Source organism: Carica papaya, chromosome 1 (assembly GCF_054855325.1).
Source record: "Carica papaya isolate Zhongbai chromosome 1, ASM5485532v1, whole genome shotgun sequence".
NCBI classification, from domain to species: domain Eukaryota; kingdom Viridiplantae; phylum Streptophyta; class Magnoliopsida; order Brassicales; family Caricaceae; genus Carica; species Carica papaya.
In genome coordinates this window covers 9,472,129-9,490,605 of record NC_142309.1, presented here as the reverse complement: position 1 = coordinate 9,490,605, position 18,477 = coordinate 9,472,129, and the positions used below count along the sequence as shown (strand labels likewise).

Sequence of the window (18,477 nt, the reverse complement as noted above, 5' to 3'; positions counted from 1 at the left end):
CTGGTCTCTTATATTAGTTGTATAAAGGTTAAAGATATCGGGAAGTTAAATATCTTTTTTAAACAAAGTGCGTGTGATAGGTTTTAAAAGATAAAATCTCAGTAGTCGAATATTTTCACAAATGTCATCGTGAGTTAAAAAGTCTTAACATATGTTGTTTTCGTGAGCTATTTGAGGAATTAATAGGCCACCTTTTTTTTTTTAATATGTGAGATATTAAAAAGTTTTAGAATTTGTATCTTCTTCTTTATTTTGGTCAGAATTATGTGGGTAGCCCCCTTAATGTGTTAAGAATCTTATTAAGTAAGGACGGGTTATGTGGTTGCGCTATAGGATAGGTACATTTTCAATACTAATTCAATATTTATATTTTTGTTATTTGATTAGTTACGAATGATAATTTTTTAATTAAATTTTTTTTTATTAATTGACAAATATATTGATGTAATTAGAATTAGACTAATCTAGTGGTTAAAAACTGTATATCTCTCTTCAAGTCAAGTTTCATTCTAAAATTTTTTATTTATATTTTATGTGTAGAAATTGAAAAAATTCATATCTACCAACTCTCCTTCAATTCATTGGTTATTCTTGAAATAAGGTGTTTAGACCTTTAACATTGATAGTTCTGCACAAATCAAACTAGCTTGTAGTGAGAGATTATAATATATGGATAGAATGTCAATTTCCAAAAACATGTGGACCTTGGTTTCCTACATATCCAAACTACTAGGGATAAAGAAGCTCTAAGTTTAATGTTCATAAACAACTTCCTTAGTTTTTAAATAATAAGGTGAAGAGAAATTGACAATCTTATAATTAGCATTAAATGAATATTTTTGTTCACACTAAGAGAGAAATATTCCTTTACCAATGAACTAGTCAAAATTAGGGATAGATATGAGGGTAGATATAAAGATTAGCATTAAAGAAAATATAAGTCTATACTCGTCTCAAAATGTAACACCCAACCTTTCCTTTTTTCTTTTTATTAATTATTGTTGTGTGAATAAAATTATTATTTATGTAATTTTAAATTGAATTTAATTCATTTTAATGGAAATAATAATAAAAATAATAAGGGGTAAAAAAATTATTTAGAGATTTAATTGAAAATAATTTTGGTAAAAATTTAGGTATTGGGGTTATTTTTGAAAGAAAAATAAAAAACTGGGAGGTCAAAATGCAATTTTAAAAAATTGTGCCACGTCAGCTGCCCCGGCCAACCAGGACGCGCCAGATGGCAGGGACGCTGATGTAGGAGGCCACGCGGGAGGGAGTCACGTGGGCGATCCGCGTGCGCGCGATCGAACGGTTGAGATATGTTCCTGCACGCACGGACGGTCCAGATCAAAAATGCGCACAGACGGGCCAGATTGCATCGCGCACGGACGGTCCATATTGAATCGCGATGAACGATCTATATTTATTCTCTATTTAATCGCAATCGGACAGTCCAGATTAAAAATGATGGACAGCTCAAATCAAAAGCGAATGGGTATAAATAACCTCGTCTGCACCCAAATCCTAACCCTAGCCGCCAGAGCCCCTCGCCGGAGAAGACAGCCCAACCGCCGAGGAGCCAGCCGCCAAACGAGGTAAAAATTCTACCTTTTACTTAGAATTTGATTCTAAACCCACTTATAGCCAAATTAGAGTGAAAGCACCGGCTAATTGGCCAAAAAACGCCGCCAAAACTCAGCGATGCCACCACGGGGTGTTTCGATTTTCGCCTCTGATGAGGCCCTTCCCGATTCCTGTTCAATGTAATTTTTTCACCATTATGATCACCGTTTCCTCCTCTACAAGTTGACCGAAGTAAAACACCTAACCGCAACATGAGCCGGAGGAGCCACCACACTGGAGAGCCCCACCACTAGTGAGTTTCGATTTTTTACTTTTTTTCGGCCCACCGAGGGTCCTAAGTGTGTTTTCTCATATGAACTTATGCAAGTTTGGCTGAATTTTGCCGAAAACAGCCAACCCGATGTTCGCGTCGGCGCCGTCGCCGGAGCACGGCGGAGCCGTCGTGCCGGAATTTCAAAACTGGCCGAGTAGGCCCTGGGTCTGATTTTTGGGTTATTTGGGACATGTGTAGGTACCGTAAGCGCGTTTCATTCTTGAAAAAAAAAATTCAAGAAACATAGGGACTGCCCGTAGGTGCAGTGACAATCTAGTTTCGATGTCAAATCAAGTAAGGACCTTTCACCCTATTTCCTATCATGGAATTGAAATTTGAATAAATGATAATACTGTATTTTGTACAAATTAAATAGATATGTATAATTAATTACGGTTGCCAATGGAGCTCGAACTGGATATATTTCTCTGTCGATTTCTGTTTGATTTATTTTACAGTTTAAATGCATTATAGTATCTGGTTTATATATTCTATGGTTTTAAATGCATGTATCATTGCTTACTTCACTACTGTTTGATTTTGGGAATCTAAGATATGCTTGCTTTGTTGGATCACGTTACTTGTTTATGTATTCATGTTTGAGTTGGTAACGGAGACTAAGGACAAATAGGAATGGGATGTGATTTGATAAATTGATAATATGATAGGCTCACTAGATATCCTGAGAGATGGTGGACGGACCGAGTTCATAGGGAATCCTACTGTGAACGTTGTCTCATACCGAACGGGGTATGGAGACTTGGTCATTTGGCGCTCATACCAAACGGGATTGGGGACGGTCCGCTTCACCCTTATACCAGACGGGGTATTAAAGTTTATTGTTTTGGCGCTCATACCGGACGAGATATGGGGACGGTCCTGGAATTTAGATTGTTAAGGAGAATGGTTCACGTGTAACGGGAACCCCTTGGATCCCCATAGATACTAGTAGGCCGGTAAAAATGAGAAGCGGTGATAACTAGTTATTGTTAATGAATACGGATTTATGATATGTTTTATGTTACTAATTCTGCATGAAATTATCATCTGTATGATGCTATTGTCTTTATAAGTTGTTTTCACAAGTTCTCCAATGGTAAGAAAAATGGTAAGTGGTTTTATTTTAATAATTGTATTGTTTGAAAATTTGTGCTCCATTGATTGTTTTCGGTTTCCTACCAACCTTTACTTCTTTCGCGGTGATATAGTGTGATGTCCTTACTGGGATAGTGTAGTTCATTCCTTATTTAACCATTTCAGATCATGAGAATTTTATTTCTGAACCCGATCCACAAGAAGACGGCGAGTAGATGTTAGATACTTTATAATTTTCTTTATTTTTCTCATTTCTATTATTTCTTTTAGAGAACTTATTCCGTGATATTGTTTAGTATTTTAAAGTTATTGTGTAAGGAATATTAATTTTAATCTTTTATTTCTCTTCTGCACTTAGATTATTATATGTATTTCTTTTTGAATTTCCGGAACCGTTACACAAGATAAGTAAAAAGTTTTTTACTCGTTATCCACCCTGCAGCTCGCCATATTTACCTTTTCTAATTTTATGAAATATTTAACTAATTTTAATTAAAAATATTAGATATTTATTGAAATAAAATAGAACTTAAGATAATATTTAAATATGATACTCAATAATAAATATAAAATAATATTACAAATATACAACATTTAAAAATATTTACTAATAAAAATTTAATTAATTTGAGTAGAATTAAATAAAATTAAAAATTTATTAATCATATATATAGCAGAATGTCAAATAAATCGTTATATCCATCCTTGTGTTATACCCATTTCAAGTTGATAACTTTCTACTCACATGCACTACATACTCCGTTAATGTTTTTACAAACATTAACCTGTCATATCCAGAGTGTGTTGGAGTGGATTAGTACATTACCGTGTGTCATCTCTAGCCAAGTTGTGTATTAGAAAAGAAAGAAAAAAAGACATGACAATCACTTGCACTAGACGATGGTTTCATCCCTTCAGTGGATAATATGAGTGAGAGAATTTGATAAAGAGCATAACGATCATCTCAAGACACCAAAACTGGCCAGTTCAGTTGAAAACTAGCGCAAATATTGGCCTGCTCTAGCTATCTTTTTTCTTCTTCGTGTCCACTTTGAAAGCTTTGGTGGGTATAATAGGTGGTTGGTGAAAGGGGGTAACCCTTTTAGAATATAATGGGGAATTGTGCGGTGGGGTCTTCAATTTGGGTGTTAAATTGGGTAAATCCTTTAGGAGGAGGATGTATTTGATTATAATATAGCTAAATGGGTTATGGTAGTTAAAGGATGGATGTCAACTGGTGCTGGATGGGTTGTGGCAGTAGCTTTCTTGAAGTGTCTTGGAGAGTTATCTGGTTGGGTCTTTAATTTGGGTGTTGGATAAAGTTGAATTTAGTTGTATGACAAGCTAATTGGATTTAGCTTTGAGAGTGTGTTTTAAGTTCAATTTAGTAATTAAAGGGAGCTGAAAGGGTTGGGTTATTTTAGGTTGTGCATGTGGTTTAGCTTTATGAATTTTATTTTTAATCATTCTATTGTAAGTACAGGTGTCCTAGATGTTACACCAAAAAGATTACTTTTTTCAGAAAAATATCGGTTTAAATTAATACATACCTAGCGGTTTTGTAGCATATTAAGAATATCCAAATATTGAATTGTAGGTTCAGTTCTTCCACTTGAAATTTTTAAAAACTGAAATCCAAATAACTTGCTTTGAAATATTCGTGTTTCTTACTTCTAAACTTCATATTAATCTCTTTAATACACATAACTAGCATAATTTATTATTTTTGAATTACCACAACGTTAACTCGAATTTCTTAATAGTCGAAATTCAATTCTTGTTTTTCTAGTTCCTACTTGAATTCTCACTATTAAGAAATTCAAAATTAAAACACGAGAAAATATGTTATAACTTTACCCACTAAGATATCTAAAGAGAACAGTAAGGAAGGTATGTTGCTCCTCTACTACACTAATTTATCTATTCCAATCTTATCCCAATTTGAGGCACCAAGAATCCTCTCAAATGAGGAGAAAAAGGCAAAATTTAAACCCCTCTGGCTACCCCTATCCAACATATGCTCTAAATCACATTCCAGGCCGAACTAAGTTTACCTTAATTTACTTGGAACATCCGGAGACAAAACAAGTACAATTATGTTCGCATTACAGATGACCGGATACCATGTCGAGCATGAATAGTGCAAGCAACAATGTATTAGATACATTTCACATTGCTTAAAAATGGAAAGGAATAAATTAAACCATGATCGTTCGGAAAAACAAGGAAAAAGTCGCATCATCCGAATCCTGAAACATGCACTGGCGGCTCTCCATAGTTCTGAAAAATGAGTTTATTCTTTTCCAAAATCAGTATTGTAATGTGCGCTAGATTCAAGTTTCTTTGCTTCATTCAATTTCCGCACAGCCTGAAATGTTTAGAAGATAAAATCTAGCAAACCATAGAAATGAGTGAAAAAAGAATGGACTTTGAGAAATATTTGAAGGTGTACCTTCATGAAATCTTCATGGATAACATAATCTCGTTCTGCACGAATTGCTGACATTCCAGCCTCAGTACATATATTACGTAGGTCAGCACCGTTAAAGCCCTGAACAATTGCGATAAGAAAATGCTTAACTGAATCACATCAGATGAAGGAAGAAAAAAACAAGCCAAATTTAACTCACCTCAGCAAGTTTTACAACAGCTTCATAATCAATATCACCATGTTTTGCAATACCAGCCGCATGGATCTTGAGGATTTCCATTCTTGACTGCTCATTTGGCAATGGAATCTCTATCTTTCTGTCTAGTCTCCCCGGACGGAGAAGTGCAGGATCAAGAACATCAGGTCGGTTTGTTGCCATTATCATTTTTACCTATATGTCAATATTTGGTAATGGCCCTATATTACAAACTGCATAATGAACTTGTAACAAAATTTGAATCAAGGTGGGAACCGTCAGCATGTGATACCACTACACAAGACAATGCAATGGATTTCCCACAACTGAATCCCAAAGTAAACAGATTAAAAAATAACCAAAATCCAGCCTCCTAGAAACAGATCCTATCTTACAAAGATAAAAGACGCTAACAAGGTTCACTCTTTCTAATAATTGCATTAGCATAGCTGAAACTAAGAGCATTATCACAGATACTCACATTTCTTCCAATGGGAAATAGTAAACAGACCCAGAATGTTATAGCATGATCAGCCTTCCAATAATATCATGTATGGCACAATCTCTTATGCATGCATGTGCATGTGTGCGTAGAGATGTCTCCTTGTTTGTCAGTTTCAAGTAACAACGTTGAATCAAGTTATGACATGGGAAAAATACCTTCCCAAGTTGATCAAATCCATCAAGCTGATTGAGTAACTCCATGAGCGTCCTTTGAATTTCACGGTCTGCGCTTGTTCCCTCACTGAAACGGCGTCCACCAATTGCATCAATCTCATCCATAAATATGATGCAGGGCTTCAGAGCACGAACTAATTGGAATGAGTCAAATAAATGGAAACAAAATGAAAGAATAGAAAAAAAAAATCTGCAAAATCAAGCCTTTACTTGATGATCCCGTGCATATCCAAACATTTCTCGTATCAACCTTGCACTTTCTCCAATGTATTTGTCAATAATTGCACTTGAGACAACCTGAATGCAAACAATAATTCAAAATTTTCACAAATAGAGAAATATAGCAAGCAGGAACTGTAAAAAGACCAACAGAAGGTACCGCACCTTTAAGAAATTGGCATCAATGTTACTAGCAATTGCTCTAGCCAGCAATGTTTTACCTGTTCCAGGAGGTCCATAAAGAAGGACGCCCTAGAGCAAAGACAATAAGATGTCAGAATTTATCAAGAATCCTAAAATCAATAACATGATATTTTAATTATCTAGTATAGACATGCACATTCGCACACAATCACTTACTGAGGCAACATATTGCAAGAAAGCCTCAGGGGCGAGGGGGAGAAGAGAGAGAGAGGGAGCACTAATTACCTTAGGAGGTTTAATTCCTACTCTAAGGAAAAGTTCAGGATTCATAAGGGGCAGCTCAATAGATTCCCTCAATTCTCTGATCTGATCGGATAAACCACCAACAGCTGAGTAGCTAACATTACCTGGATCCTCATGCAGCATGTTATAAACAACCGGATCAACCTGAAATACATATCAGAACAATGGACATTCATATAGAGAATGCTTCTTTTAAATAAGATTCAGTCGTCTTATTTAAAAGAATGAAAGGCAGATAAAACTACGCATCCAAGCAAGAACAAGGTTATAAGTTCATTTAGGAATATAGCTCACTTCTCGAGGAAGAGCCCTCATGATTGTTAGCGTCGTCATATCAAGGACAACTCTTGTTCCAGAAGTCAATTTTTCCTTATCCACTTTGCTGCGACAGCCTACCACATAACGAGGACCACTGCTTGCCTTGACAATTACTGGAACATTATATAGACAAGTCCATTATACTGTTACCAAAAGGCTCTTGGAGGAAAGAAAGAACAGCACAATTGAGAGGATGAAATAGAAAAGAAAATGGGACAACTATAGTTTAAGATGAGTAGTGTCAATTAGAAACTTCTACAAATCATAACATATAAAACATGGTCTAGAGAAATACTAAAAATACATATTTGAACTTATTGAAACCAAAAAAAAAAAATTCAAAAGGAAAATCAGGATGCAGAGAAATATATTGAACAACATAATCATTCAAGTGTGATCTAGAACTATACAATATTGGGCATATACCATAGAATTAGTCTGCAGAATAAAATAGATGAAATACGTGGAGGAACACCCATATAACAAAAAGACTCAACTGCTAGAAATCATAAACAGATAGAAACCAAAAATAAGAGAGAAAAGGATGGTTAAATTACATCTTTCATTGTCTAGGGGCCGGAGCACTTCTCCAATAATCTGCCCAACGCTTTGAAGAGATTTCAAATCATCTTCAGTCTTGTTGAACTCCTTCTTTGACGCTCTTAAATTCTCTCTCACTGCATATACACACGCTCAATTCAATCTTAGACACAGCATTATTAAATATCAGATTACTCAGACATGCCAAAGGAAATGAAAAGTTTCATGTTATGAATAGTTAATTCAACTCTTGTTGAACTCTTTCCCAGAAGCTCTCAAATTCTTCCTCACTGCATATAAACAAGTCCACTTCAATCTTACACACAGCATCACAAATATATTGGCATACTAGATATGCTGATAGCTTGTAGATATAGTAGTTATTTACTATAGGTTATTTTGATACTTTTCAGGTCATTTATGTTTTATTTTCTATCTCTATTAGGAATAACATTTCTAATTTTATTACTTTTTTGAGATATTTTTTTTGAGATAATTCTAATTTTATTAGTTTTTGTATTTCTTAGTCAAATCTTCCTTGGAAAATACTTAACTTGCCATTCTAAATCTTTTTTTAATCTTGCCATTCTAAATCCTTTTTTAATCTCCTTGAAATCATTATTTAGTTATTCAATAACATACTTCAAGAATTTTTCAATATTTAATTATATAATTATCAAATTTTAAGCGTGATACTTAAGAATCCTATATGTAATATCTAGATTTCTATCCTCAAAGGGCTAAGAAGTTAAGTCAACCCTAATTTATCCGACATCAGTTATTACCAAAGCTAAAGAATCTTATACCCTAAAATCTCAAAACTTAAAACCCAAACAGTCTCAAAAAAATTGCACACATAAAAACCCTAAAATAACCAGCAGTCCACCCATTATCCATTGCTGGAGAGTGTGACATTGCTCTTACCACCATCCTCAGAAGACCCCGACTGGCAGACCCCTGAAGCCTCCCATGAAATTCCATAGGACAGCATGCCACTCAACAATGCAAGTTTTCCCCTCGGTTGCCTATCTTAATCTTGTACTTTCACACAGCAATATCTTAATTGCCAGACCTACCAGCCTATCATATAAATCCAAGTGAACACTATGAGCTTAAGCGAAAAGTTCATGAGTTACTATATCCAAGGGGTTTATATAAAAAAAGTTTAAGCCCATGTGCTAACCTGTATTACTTACACCCATGAAAGATGGAACCTGGAAAATGGGTATTGATAGTCACACAATTGACAAGAATACCATCAAATATAGGTTTCTTATACCTCACCTTGATGACATCTTGATGACGTATGGACATAATAATGATGTACTATCTTATATTATTTAAGTTATTTTTATGTTTTTCAGTTTATTTACATTTTTTTCCTATCTATATTAGGATTAGTCTTTCTAATTTTCTTAGCATCAGTATTTTCTCACTTATTAGGAGTAATATTTCTGATCTTATTAATCTTAGTATTTCTTAGTCTAAATCAACTCGAGAAGACTTACTTGGCACTCTGTAAAATACCTTTGTGATTCCTTTTGAGAACACCACTCCGTTTTTTACTTATCCCAAACCTTTAAATAGTCAAATTAATACTAATTTGTCCTACATCACATGCTAGAGCAAATGAAATTCATCCTATAAATATTTATAAGCGGAAACTTTTTTTTCACAGTAGTTCTTGTGCCCATGCTTTCAATGATTTTAGAGGCATGAACTCCTCTCATTTACTTCGGACACAGGCTGACTCATATTTTCATGTGTGATTAGTGCTCCCTTATGACAAAGAGAGAAATACCATGTAAATTCTTATTTTATGTCTTATGGATTTCGATTGAATCTCAATAAATGCTCATTATGCAATTATGCTAAGAAACAATGTGTTGCATATTTGCAAAACCAACCATGCTCTTCTATTAGATGTGTGTGTTAGGTGTCAAGGAGGTGAGTCCTGTTGCCATCTCTTTGTGCATTAGAAGGTGGCTTGAAGACTTCGATCCAGGTTTTTAGGTAATTGACCTCATGTAGGCTGCACCCCCTTTCCTCGAGTGTTTCCTCTTGACATACCTCAGGGGAGTTTGGACAAAGGAGGCTGGGATTCTCTTGAGATAAGCTCTTTTGCTGGTTTACAGGTTTTTTAGCGGAGCACAATGCTGGAATTTTCGTGGATCTTTGCTTCACTCTAAAACAGATCGGATTTCTTTTCCTCCTTCTGGCCAAAGCTCACGGGATTATAGGGATTTCCTTTTGCAGGTTTGTTTGGAGCTTTAGGTGTTTCTTATACTCTGCCAGCTTTTGTTCTCTTTCTCTCTGTCTAATGATATTTCCTTTTTCATAATAAAAACAGGATTTTTTTCCAAAATACACCAAAATAATATCAACATTTTTTTTCTCCTGATATATTTGCCGATAGCCAAAATTTCATATGTTAATCGAAGGTTATTTCTCCTCCTAATACTACTCGTGTCAAGTGTCTACGAGGAAAGCAATAGTAATCCACACTGAATTCTTGAAATTACCAAACCTGGAATCCAAGAGAAAAAGATATACTCGCAAGTAATTTCATTACTGCAAAAGAAAATTTTGAACATTTTTCCCCAATTATTCAGCACTCTACCAGTAAAGCAATCAACAAAACTACCATAAAGAGACGAAAAAGCATAAATCAATGCATCAGAAAAAAGCAGCCGCAAACACGATGTAAGCCTAGTTAAAATAGAAATCCTTACAGGAACTGAAATGTGAAGCAAAACCCTAATATCCACCGGCATGACAGTAAACTAACTATTCAATAAAATAGAGCAGAAATGATAATCAACTAAGAAAAATATCGATGAAAATGACAGAAGAGGTATAGAAATCAGTGATTTAACGTTCCTGGTGTTGAGAGATTTCACCTGATCGGACTCTGCCTTCGAGCTCTTTATGCTGGAGGAGTTTCTTACGGTATTCCGTCATCCCATTACGACGCCGTAACACATCCTCTCCGTCGCTCATCGTCGAAATCTTCCAACTCACAATCACAGATCAAAGTTCTGGTAATCGACGTGAATGAAGCAAAAATGCTCTTTGGCCAACTCTTCTTTCCTGAATTGAACTTCTGAGAGCAAATACTTCTTCTGGTCTTATGGGTCTCTTTGGATGATTTTTGCAGTGGTAATTACAATTATTTTATTTGAATTGATAAATAAATATTGTTATATATTGAGTTAAATTATTAATTTATTTTTATTTTATTGCATATAATATTGAAGAAAAAAGAATTATTTAATTTATAATTAAATTATTTAATTTTAAAAAATTATTTAAATTATAATTTTTAAAAAATATTAAAATATAAATTTATTATAAAAAAAAATTATTTTTAATAGTTAATATAAAAAATTAATTTAAAATTATAATTTTTTATTTATAATTATAAATTAAAAAATTATCTATTATATGATATTTATTATTATTATTTTTATGATATAAATAAATTTTATTTATTAAGGAAAACTGAAAAGAAGAGAAAAAAAGAAGTAGGTTGGTTGCTGAAAAAGAAAATGAAGTCTTAAATAAGGATTTTTTCAAAGATAAAATAGGAACTAATAAAATTTAATAAGTGTATAATTAAAACAAAAATATGAGTATGTTAAAACCTATTGAATCGATAATTTTAAAAATTTACTTAAATTTTATCTTTTGATACTACTAAACTCTCTAAATTAACTATATCATCAGCAAACAAATAAAATTTTACTATCCCACCACCATACGCTACATTAGTGAGTCACAAAATAACATCATCCAAACAAAGAATTAATTACAGAATTATTCTTCTGCATCTACTCAAAATAAGAAAAGTTAGACAATTCAACTTTCAAAGGAACGATGTCGTTTCTTTCTTTCTATTTTTTGACAGCACTTTAATTATTATTAAATTAACTTAATTTTATTTTGTAATACCTTTTCTTTAAAATTTTGATGATTAATAATTCGCGACTGTTCACGATCAAATAAGTATCGACTAATAAGATTTTTTTTCTAACATGTGACTTAACTAAAATATGTATAATAATATTAATATGCATAATATTCGAAAATAGAATACGATTTTTTTGATCAAATGAATTTTTTAGAGGAAAAGAAATGATCTCATCATGGTAATTCTGATAGCACGAGATCATCATGCCATAATGTTATTCAAACTGTTTTGGAATTCCAAAAGACTTATTTGAGACATGGCAATCCTACTAAAGTGGAGGATTCCACTCGATATTTTTGGATTAGCTCCTACAGGTTAGTTCAAGTTCAAGACTAATGTGTTTAATCGAGGTAATTCTAAAGATATTGCATTGAGGGAGTTGATTAGAGATAGTGATGGAAGTTATGTGGTCAGTTTCATGTACAATATTGGTTCTCAACATGCTGTATCTGTCGGAATTCGTAATGTTCTTAAAGGTTACAAGTTGGTGCATGATATTGGTATTAAAAAGCTTGTCATTGAGGTTGATTCCTTTCACTTCAGCCAATTAATTATTATAGCGACGGCTCACCCATAATATTTATCACCCTGAATTCTGTTGATCAAAACCCACACTCTTCTTCTCAGTAACTAAGATATCTATATTACCCATATTCATGGCGAGCGATAATAATACTTATCTGAATTGGCTTGTCAAGTGGCCATTTCTTGCAGTTTTTTTTGGTTTCGCCAAGCTCTCCCAAGCTTCTAATCAGCTAAAGAGATTGTTTTATATTAATTATTGCAATACTTTTTGGGTCTGACTCCTTCGGACTTCTTGTTTCTTATTTTTTTTTTGTTTTTTTTTTTCATCAGTTGGTATCATCTTTCTTTTTTTTTTTTTGTATAAAAAAATTTACGAAAGCTAATTAAAGAGTCGAGAAGCGTTATAAACCTCAGGTTATTGTCAGTGATAGGGGACGCAGAAAGTGATGAAGGATGCAATTGCAGTGGCCTTCAAATAGAGAAAAGCTCATTCTGTTTCTTTGCTATCTAAGATGAACATGGCTGATTGGAGAGGCTTTAGTTCATGTCTTAGGAACTAATTCAGAAATTGGAGTAAAGATCAGATTGCAAAGGCAGAAGTTAAACCATTTAAATTATTTAAAAGTTTCTGCATGTCTAGTGTTCGATTGAGTTCTGATAAATGTAAACATATTAAACTAATTTACTTTCAAAATAAATCTAATAGTAAAAATGGACAAAAGACACTAATAACTTGGTGAACCATTTTTTTTTAAGGACTTGGTGAAGCATTAACTTGGAGGAAAATGATACATATAATACAACTCTTCTTTTCCTAATTCCAGTCCAATTAAATTCAATGCTACCAATTTTCCAAAGACTCAATGCCCTCGAAATCAAGGGCCTGGAAAAGTCATCCATGAACCATATATGTGATCGCCATTCCCCAGTAGAGAATTTTCAACTAAATATCAACTTGCTCCCAAAAGTTATGAATGGGTGTTTCTCTTAGCCTTCTGCAATACTTCCTTGATAACAGAAGCAATTCTTTGTGACATGTGGTGCTCCAAAAACTTCTCTTTCACCCGCTTGTATCCTCTCTTACCCATAGTCAGCCTCCTCTCAACCTGTGTGGCCAATTTCACAATGTTATTTGCGAGTGATGCCACCCCTTCCTTTCCTACAGGATGCAATAAACCAGTTGTCCCGTTTACCACGATCTCCATGGTGCCTCCTGCTGCAGTGCCCTGAATGATCAATCATGTAATTAATCATTTCACTAGAAAATGAGGGATATACACAATTATTCATGAAACTACTAATTCAGGTTTTCATGCTTTAGTGGAGCTATAAGCTAACTAAAATAAACAATAATGGACAACAAGAAGGTAAACTGATGTCGAATAATATTAGAGAAAAAAAAAAATTGGAGTTAACTATGTTTATGTCAGAGATAAAGATTATCTTTCTGGAAGTAAGTCTCAGAGATCAACATAACCAAGTCCAAATTATTTCTTCAAGTAGGAAATTCTGATGACCATCTAAAAGTTGTAAACTGGACAGAAAAATTTTGGTAAATAAAGGACTTACTAGTACAGGTAGCTGAAATGCCATAGCTTCAATAGTTATCCTTCCAAAGCATTCACCTCGTGCCTATGCATGATACATAAGAATTATATTAAGCTTCAGAAGGGAAACCAAAAACCAACATAAAATCTGAAGTATCCAGGCCCACTCAGAGGATTACTATAGGTTTATGAAACTTTAAAGTTTACAAGATCCTAGATCTTGATCTGACAGGTAGTGCATACATTATCAGGTAAAAGAAAGTCCCAAGTGTTTAATCAGAACAGAAAAATTATAAGATACATTGTTTCTTTTCTTAATGAAAACAAAGGGTTCTTTTTGTGGAAGAGGAAGAAAAAGGTAAGAACGTGCAACAGACATAACAATCCTTCCTGGATGTGACTAGAAGTCATAATGAATGCCCTAAGAGATTTCATCACTAGAACCCAACCAAATGCTGGAAATATTCTGACCATTATAACTACCACAACCTTGGTGTAAGATGAGTTCTTTTAGTACCAACATCAGGCTTTTAAATGGGAAAATTGTAAAAAAAATCAAAAAGACAAAAGTCTATTTAGTAAATTAAAATACTTTCTGACTTTTGTTTCTTCTACAATATGTTTCTGCAATCAAACCTGTGGTGTTAAAACAAAAATACTATCTACATAGAAGTAAAAATGTAACACGAACTTTAAAATAATAAACGATTAACTTTAATATCTAAAAGAGCTTTTTGTTTATACTCCAAAACCATAAGCACATAAAATTATATAAGCACATGCTTTCATGTAAATATGTATATATGTATATAAATACATCCTTATATGAAAAATCTATATAAGCATATGAACTAAAATATCTTTTTATGAGAAACCCAGCATTCTTCTTCTCAACTGGGCAACAGAAAAGAGCAACCTGAGAATTCTGAACAAGAACGTCAATGGAGGCCAGATAAGGAGCAACTGTTAGGGTTTTATTGACAAAGTGAACACGATCCTCGATTCCTTTCTCCTGAACAAAGTGACGCAGTTCTGTTTCAAACTTTGTCTGAGCATTCAAGTCACTTCCCACTATTACTGCATGTATTGATGGTAACTGCAGTTTTTTCTCCCGAACCAATTGCAAACTTTCATGAAATGAATGAAGAAAAAGGTCCTGACCCTTCCCACGTGAAACACCTGCAGTCAATAGTGCCCAACGCTCAGAGAATATAAATTTGATAGAAGGAAAACAGATGGATGCAAAATGTGATGACATATTACAATGTGAATATACGCCAACAAACCGAATGTGGCATTAGGAAGAAAATATAAATATAAAAGAAGAACGATTTTGATGTATGCTTTCCTCCTACAATTCAAGACTAAGAAAGCAAACATCAATTCTAGACTGCTCATTGATATTATAAATAAATTCTTGAATCTGAATAGCAAAATGCAACCTCCCCAATGTTCTAAAAAGGAAAACCAAATGCGCCTCTAGCCAATTTTTATAAAATGAAAATCCACTGTCCAATGAGGGGCCATGAACAGTATGGCACTGATTTGTTGAATCAATGATGATATTTGCAATAACATTTCCAGGTATAAGAACTGCCAATTTCCATAAGACCTGAAACTCTTTTTGTAACATAAAATCATAAATCCAATATCCCGTCATATGTCAACATGACTCTATATTGAATGATTCCAATATCACTTGTTTGTCAAAGACAATGATATGTTGCTTAGCCCTGAATTTGGTTATAGGACTTGCGACAAAAAAAAACAGAAAAATAAATTGCAGAATGCATCTGCTGTCTTCTCTCTTATTATTAGTAATACTTATTCTTTTAAAAAAAAAAAAGCAAAAGTTTTTGTTATCATTGGCAGGCTTTGTGGCCATGAAGATGATATCATGGCGGGCCAAGAATCCCCACTGATCTCGTGACTCATGCTCGACATGAACTAGTTACAATTCAAAAGGGTAGGTCATGCTAACCAAGGCATGTCTGGCCTGGGTCAACTCCTAGTGTGACTTGTCTAAAAAGTTGAGATATGAAATTTTAACAGCAAGGTGAAACAAACCTTCTTTTGCTTTTAGGTTTTCAAAATAGGTATCCAATACATAACTTGATATATGAATCATAATTTCCTACAAACATATGAAACTACTAAGGAAAACATACTATTAATAGCACCAAAGAGTATATCCTCATTTCGTACTCCAAGAGACTCCCTCACATGCTCTCGAAGAACCCTCCTAGCAACACTATCTTCAGCTACTTCCATTAGTTCCTTGCTATTTCCAAGATGCACAACGTATGTTTCAGGCATTGTAATCCTGTAATGGACAAAATGGAAAGAAATCTTAACTTTAGATAAGTGAACAAAAGAGTAGATTTTAATTGATACATACCAACCATATCGAAAAGAAAAAAACTGTTAACCTCACAATGACTTCATACTGAATAGAAGTTCACTTAGGTTCACTTAGAGATGAAAGAAGCATACCCTAGACGATCGCGAGTCCTGTTCTTCCAGTATTCTGCAGTTGCATGTGAATCAATCATGGCACCTGCAACAAAAGGGAGGTGCTTAACATACTCTAGTTTGAAATAGTGCCCTCTCATTTCATGAATCCACCAGAGAACCTTAGGAAGAACTCGAGGAACATTTTCCTTCAGAACAGCATCCAACCACTTTCCAGCAACAGCAGTATTTAAAATGACCAAATCAGCCTTAAGTGCTGTATTTAGAGCTTTTTGACCCTTCGCTGGGAAGACCTAGCAGTGTTGGAAAACCGCCAATTAGAAGGCCAATGACTTTGTTGCACATAAAATATCGACTTCTCCTTTTTCTGTAAAACAAATTTAGTTCTGCATATTTATGTAATCTAACACAGAAGAGCCAAGAAGAGAAAGGAAATCCTATAGTGGTCTCCAACAAAAGTGGTAAATTTAATCAAGTTAACATTGTTTTATCATATAAATCCTGAAGTATTGGGCAGGCATCATATTCCAAAAGAGAAGAAAGGGTCTAATGGAAACCAGACAGTTTTGATCCTGATAACTTTTGTTCCATGTTATGCCATACCTAGAATAATTCATTTTTTCAGCCTAGGTAGCTAAAGTGAGCTGCAACCTGAAGATGGACCCAGCCATCTCCCAACCACATTGATTGGAGATTCTCAGATATATCCAACTCTAAATGAAACTCTTCAAGTATAGCAAAGCAACAACCTGGTCCTACATAGAAACTAATGACTAAACAGAAAACTACCCTGCCCGCACTTAGAAAAATTTGTATAAGCTCAGCATTACTTTTGCATTTTCTGGAAAATTGAACTACATATAAATTCGCAATACAGAATTATCAATTGTGTTACATCTACATTTCACAAATCTTTATAGCAATTGTTGTTAGAAACGAGAGCATTTAAGAAGATGAACCTAATTACAGAGCAAAAAATGAATTCACCTGAACTCCTCGATCCAACATCTTACTCTCCAAACTGTATATCACCTCATCAGGTTTCGATGGTTTCTGGTTAGTAATCCAAACAACTTCGGCACCAACTCCCCTTAAAAGAAATGCCAGCTCCATCAGTAAAAGAGGTCCACCTACGCAACCCATTTGCCCGGTATCAGTATCCCAGAGAATCGAACAAAATAAAAAGACGAGCACCAAAATAAATAGTACCTGAAAGAGAAAGCTCGTGCGACACTAGGAGTACGAGCTTCGATTTCAAGAAATCGAGAGGATTCGGAGCCTGACCAGCCGACGGAATCCCATCGCTAATCTTTTCCGCCCCTCCGGCAAAATGGCTGCTAGAGCCGGAGCTGGTGTTGCATGAATCAAAGGTGGATCTTATCAGGAACACCGTTACAGTTGACAGAAAGATGAGTACCAGAATCATCAGTGGCCATCTCTTCTTCTGAGTTAAGATCCAGGCGCTTGATTGTTTTCCCATTCCTTAAAGCGAGGCTTCTAATTTACACAGTCAAGCTCACTAAGAAAGTAGAAAAGACGCTAGGGTTTTATCAAGTTTATTGCAGTAGAGATCTTAGTGAGAAGTGCGACAAGAGAACGCTACCAAACTCTAAAAATGTAAAAAGAAAAACAGATTGGAGAAGGAGAGAAGGAAGCAGAAAGTTTGCAAGCACGGGATGGGCATGACGATGATCCCGGCTTTCGCAACAGATTTGCAGACCGCGTTTGGTCGGGCTTTTTTATGGTTCACAAAGATTTATACGTTCCAGGAATTGGAACTCAGTGATATGTATAATTAATATTTTTTTATTTAATTAAAATAATGTTAAAGATTTATTAGTGAAGCTTGGTTCCATTAAGATTTTTATGAATATTTAATTATATAGCAGCTAAGTTCTTTATTTATTAGCCACAGTGAGTAAAGTAAAAGTATCCAAAATTACCATTTACCTTGAAAAAAAATATATTAAATTTTCTTAAAATAATTGTACTTGGTATTAATATAATTATTAATTTAAAAAAAATCAAAAATATTAATCAACCATTTAATTAATTTATTTATCAAATTTTGAAGCTAAAACCGAATTGATTGATAACTCATTTTTTTTTTTTTAATTTTTAACTGATTTAAACCAACAA

General features: G+C 34.2%; 2 protein-coding genes across 2 annotated transcripts; both read right to left on the bottom strand.

The window, feature by feature from the left end:
• Positions 1 to 5,027: 5,027 nt before the first annotated feature.
• On the bottom strand, positions 5,028 to 10,972 carry LOC110810804 (AAA-type ATPase family protein). Its single transcript, XM_022037101.2, has 10 exons — positions 10,725 to 10,972; positions 7,842 to 7,961; positions 7,261 to 7,397; positions 6,949 to 7,110; positions 6,685 to 6,771; positions 6,511 to 6,597; positions 6,283 to 6,420; positions 5,626 to 5,817; positions 5,448 to 5,546; positions 5,028 to 5,363 (listed from the first exon to the last, which is right to left on the bottom strand). Exons 1-10 carry the CDS (start codon positions 10,822 to 10,824, stop codon positions 5,289 to 5,291), a joined length of 1,197 nt encoding a protein of 398 aa, XP_021892793.1. The 5' UTR covers positions 10,825 to 10,972; the 3' UTR covers positions 5,028 to 5,288.
• Positions 10,973 to 13,052: 2,080 nt separating this feature from the next.
• Positions 13,053 to 18,097, bottom strand: LOC110810802 (uncharacterized). Its single transcript, XM_022037099.2, has 7 exons — positions 17,548 to 18,097; positions 17,326 to 17,468; positions 16,360 to 16,631; positions 16,035 to 16,189; positions 14,783 to 15,045; positions 13,889 to 13,951; positions 13,053 to 13,545 (listed from the first exon to the last, which is right to left on the bottom strand). The coding sequence occupies exons 1-7, from the start codon at positions 17,816 to 17,818 to the stop codon at positions 13,288 to 13,290; spliced, it is 1,425 nt and encodes a 474-aa protein (XP_021892791.1). The 5' UTR covers positions 17,819 to 18,097; the 3' UTR covers positions 13,053 to 13,287.
• Positions 18,098 to 18,477: the final 380 nt, after the last annotated feature.

Bases quoted from the DNA above. Each gene is read 5' to 3' on its own strand.
- LOC110810802 (XM_022037099.2), bottom strand. From the start codon at position 17,818: ATGGGAAAACAATCAAGCGCCTGGATCTTAACTCAGAAGAAGAGATGG. The intron at 16,190-16,359 runs GTATGCTTCTTT...TGTCCATTACAG, and splicing joins AGGACTCGCGATCGTCTAGG to GATTACAATGCCTGAAACAT. The intron at 15,046-16,034 runs GTATGTTTTCCT...TATTGACTGCAG, and splicing joins ACTCTTTGGTGCTATTAATA to GTGTTTCACGTGGGAAGGGT.
- LOC110810804 (XM_022037101.2), bottom strand. From the start codon at position 10,824: ATGAGCGACGGAGAGGATGTGTTACGGCGTCGTAATGGGATGACGGAA. The intron at 5,818-6,282 runs GTATTTTTCCCA...ATTGACATATAG, and splicing joins GATTTGATCAACTTGGGAAG to GTAAAAATGATAATGGCAAC. The intron at 5,364-5,447 runs GTACACCTTCAA...TAAACATTTCAG, and splicing joins TCCATGAAGATTTCATGAAG to GCTGTGCGGAAATTGAATGA.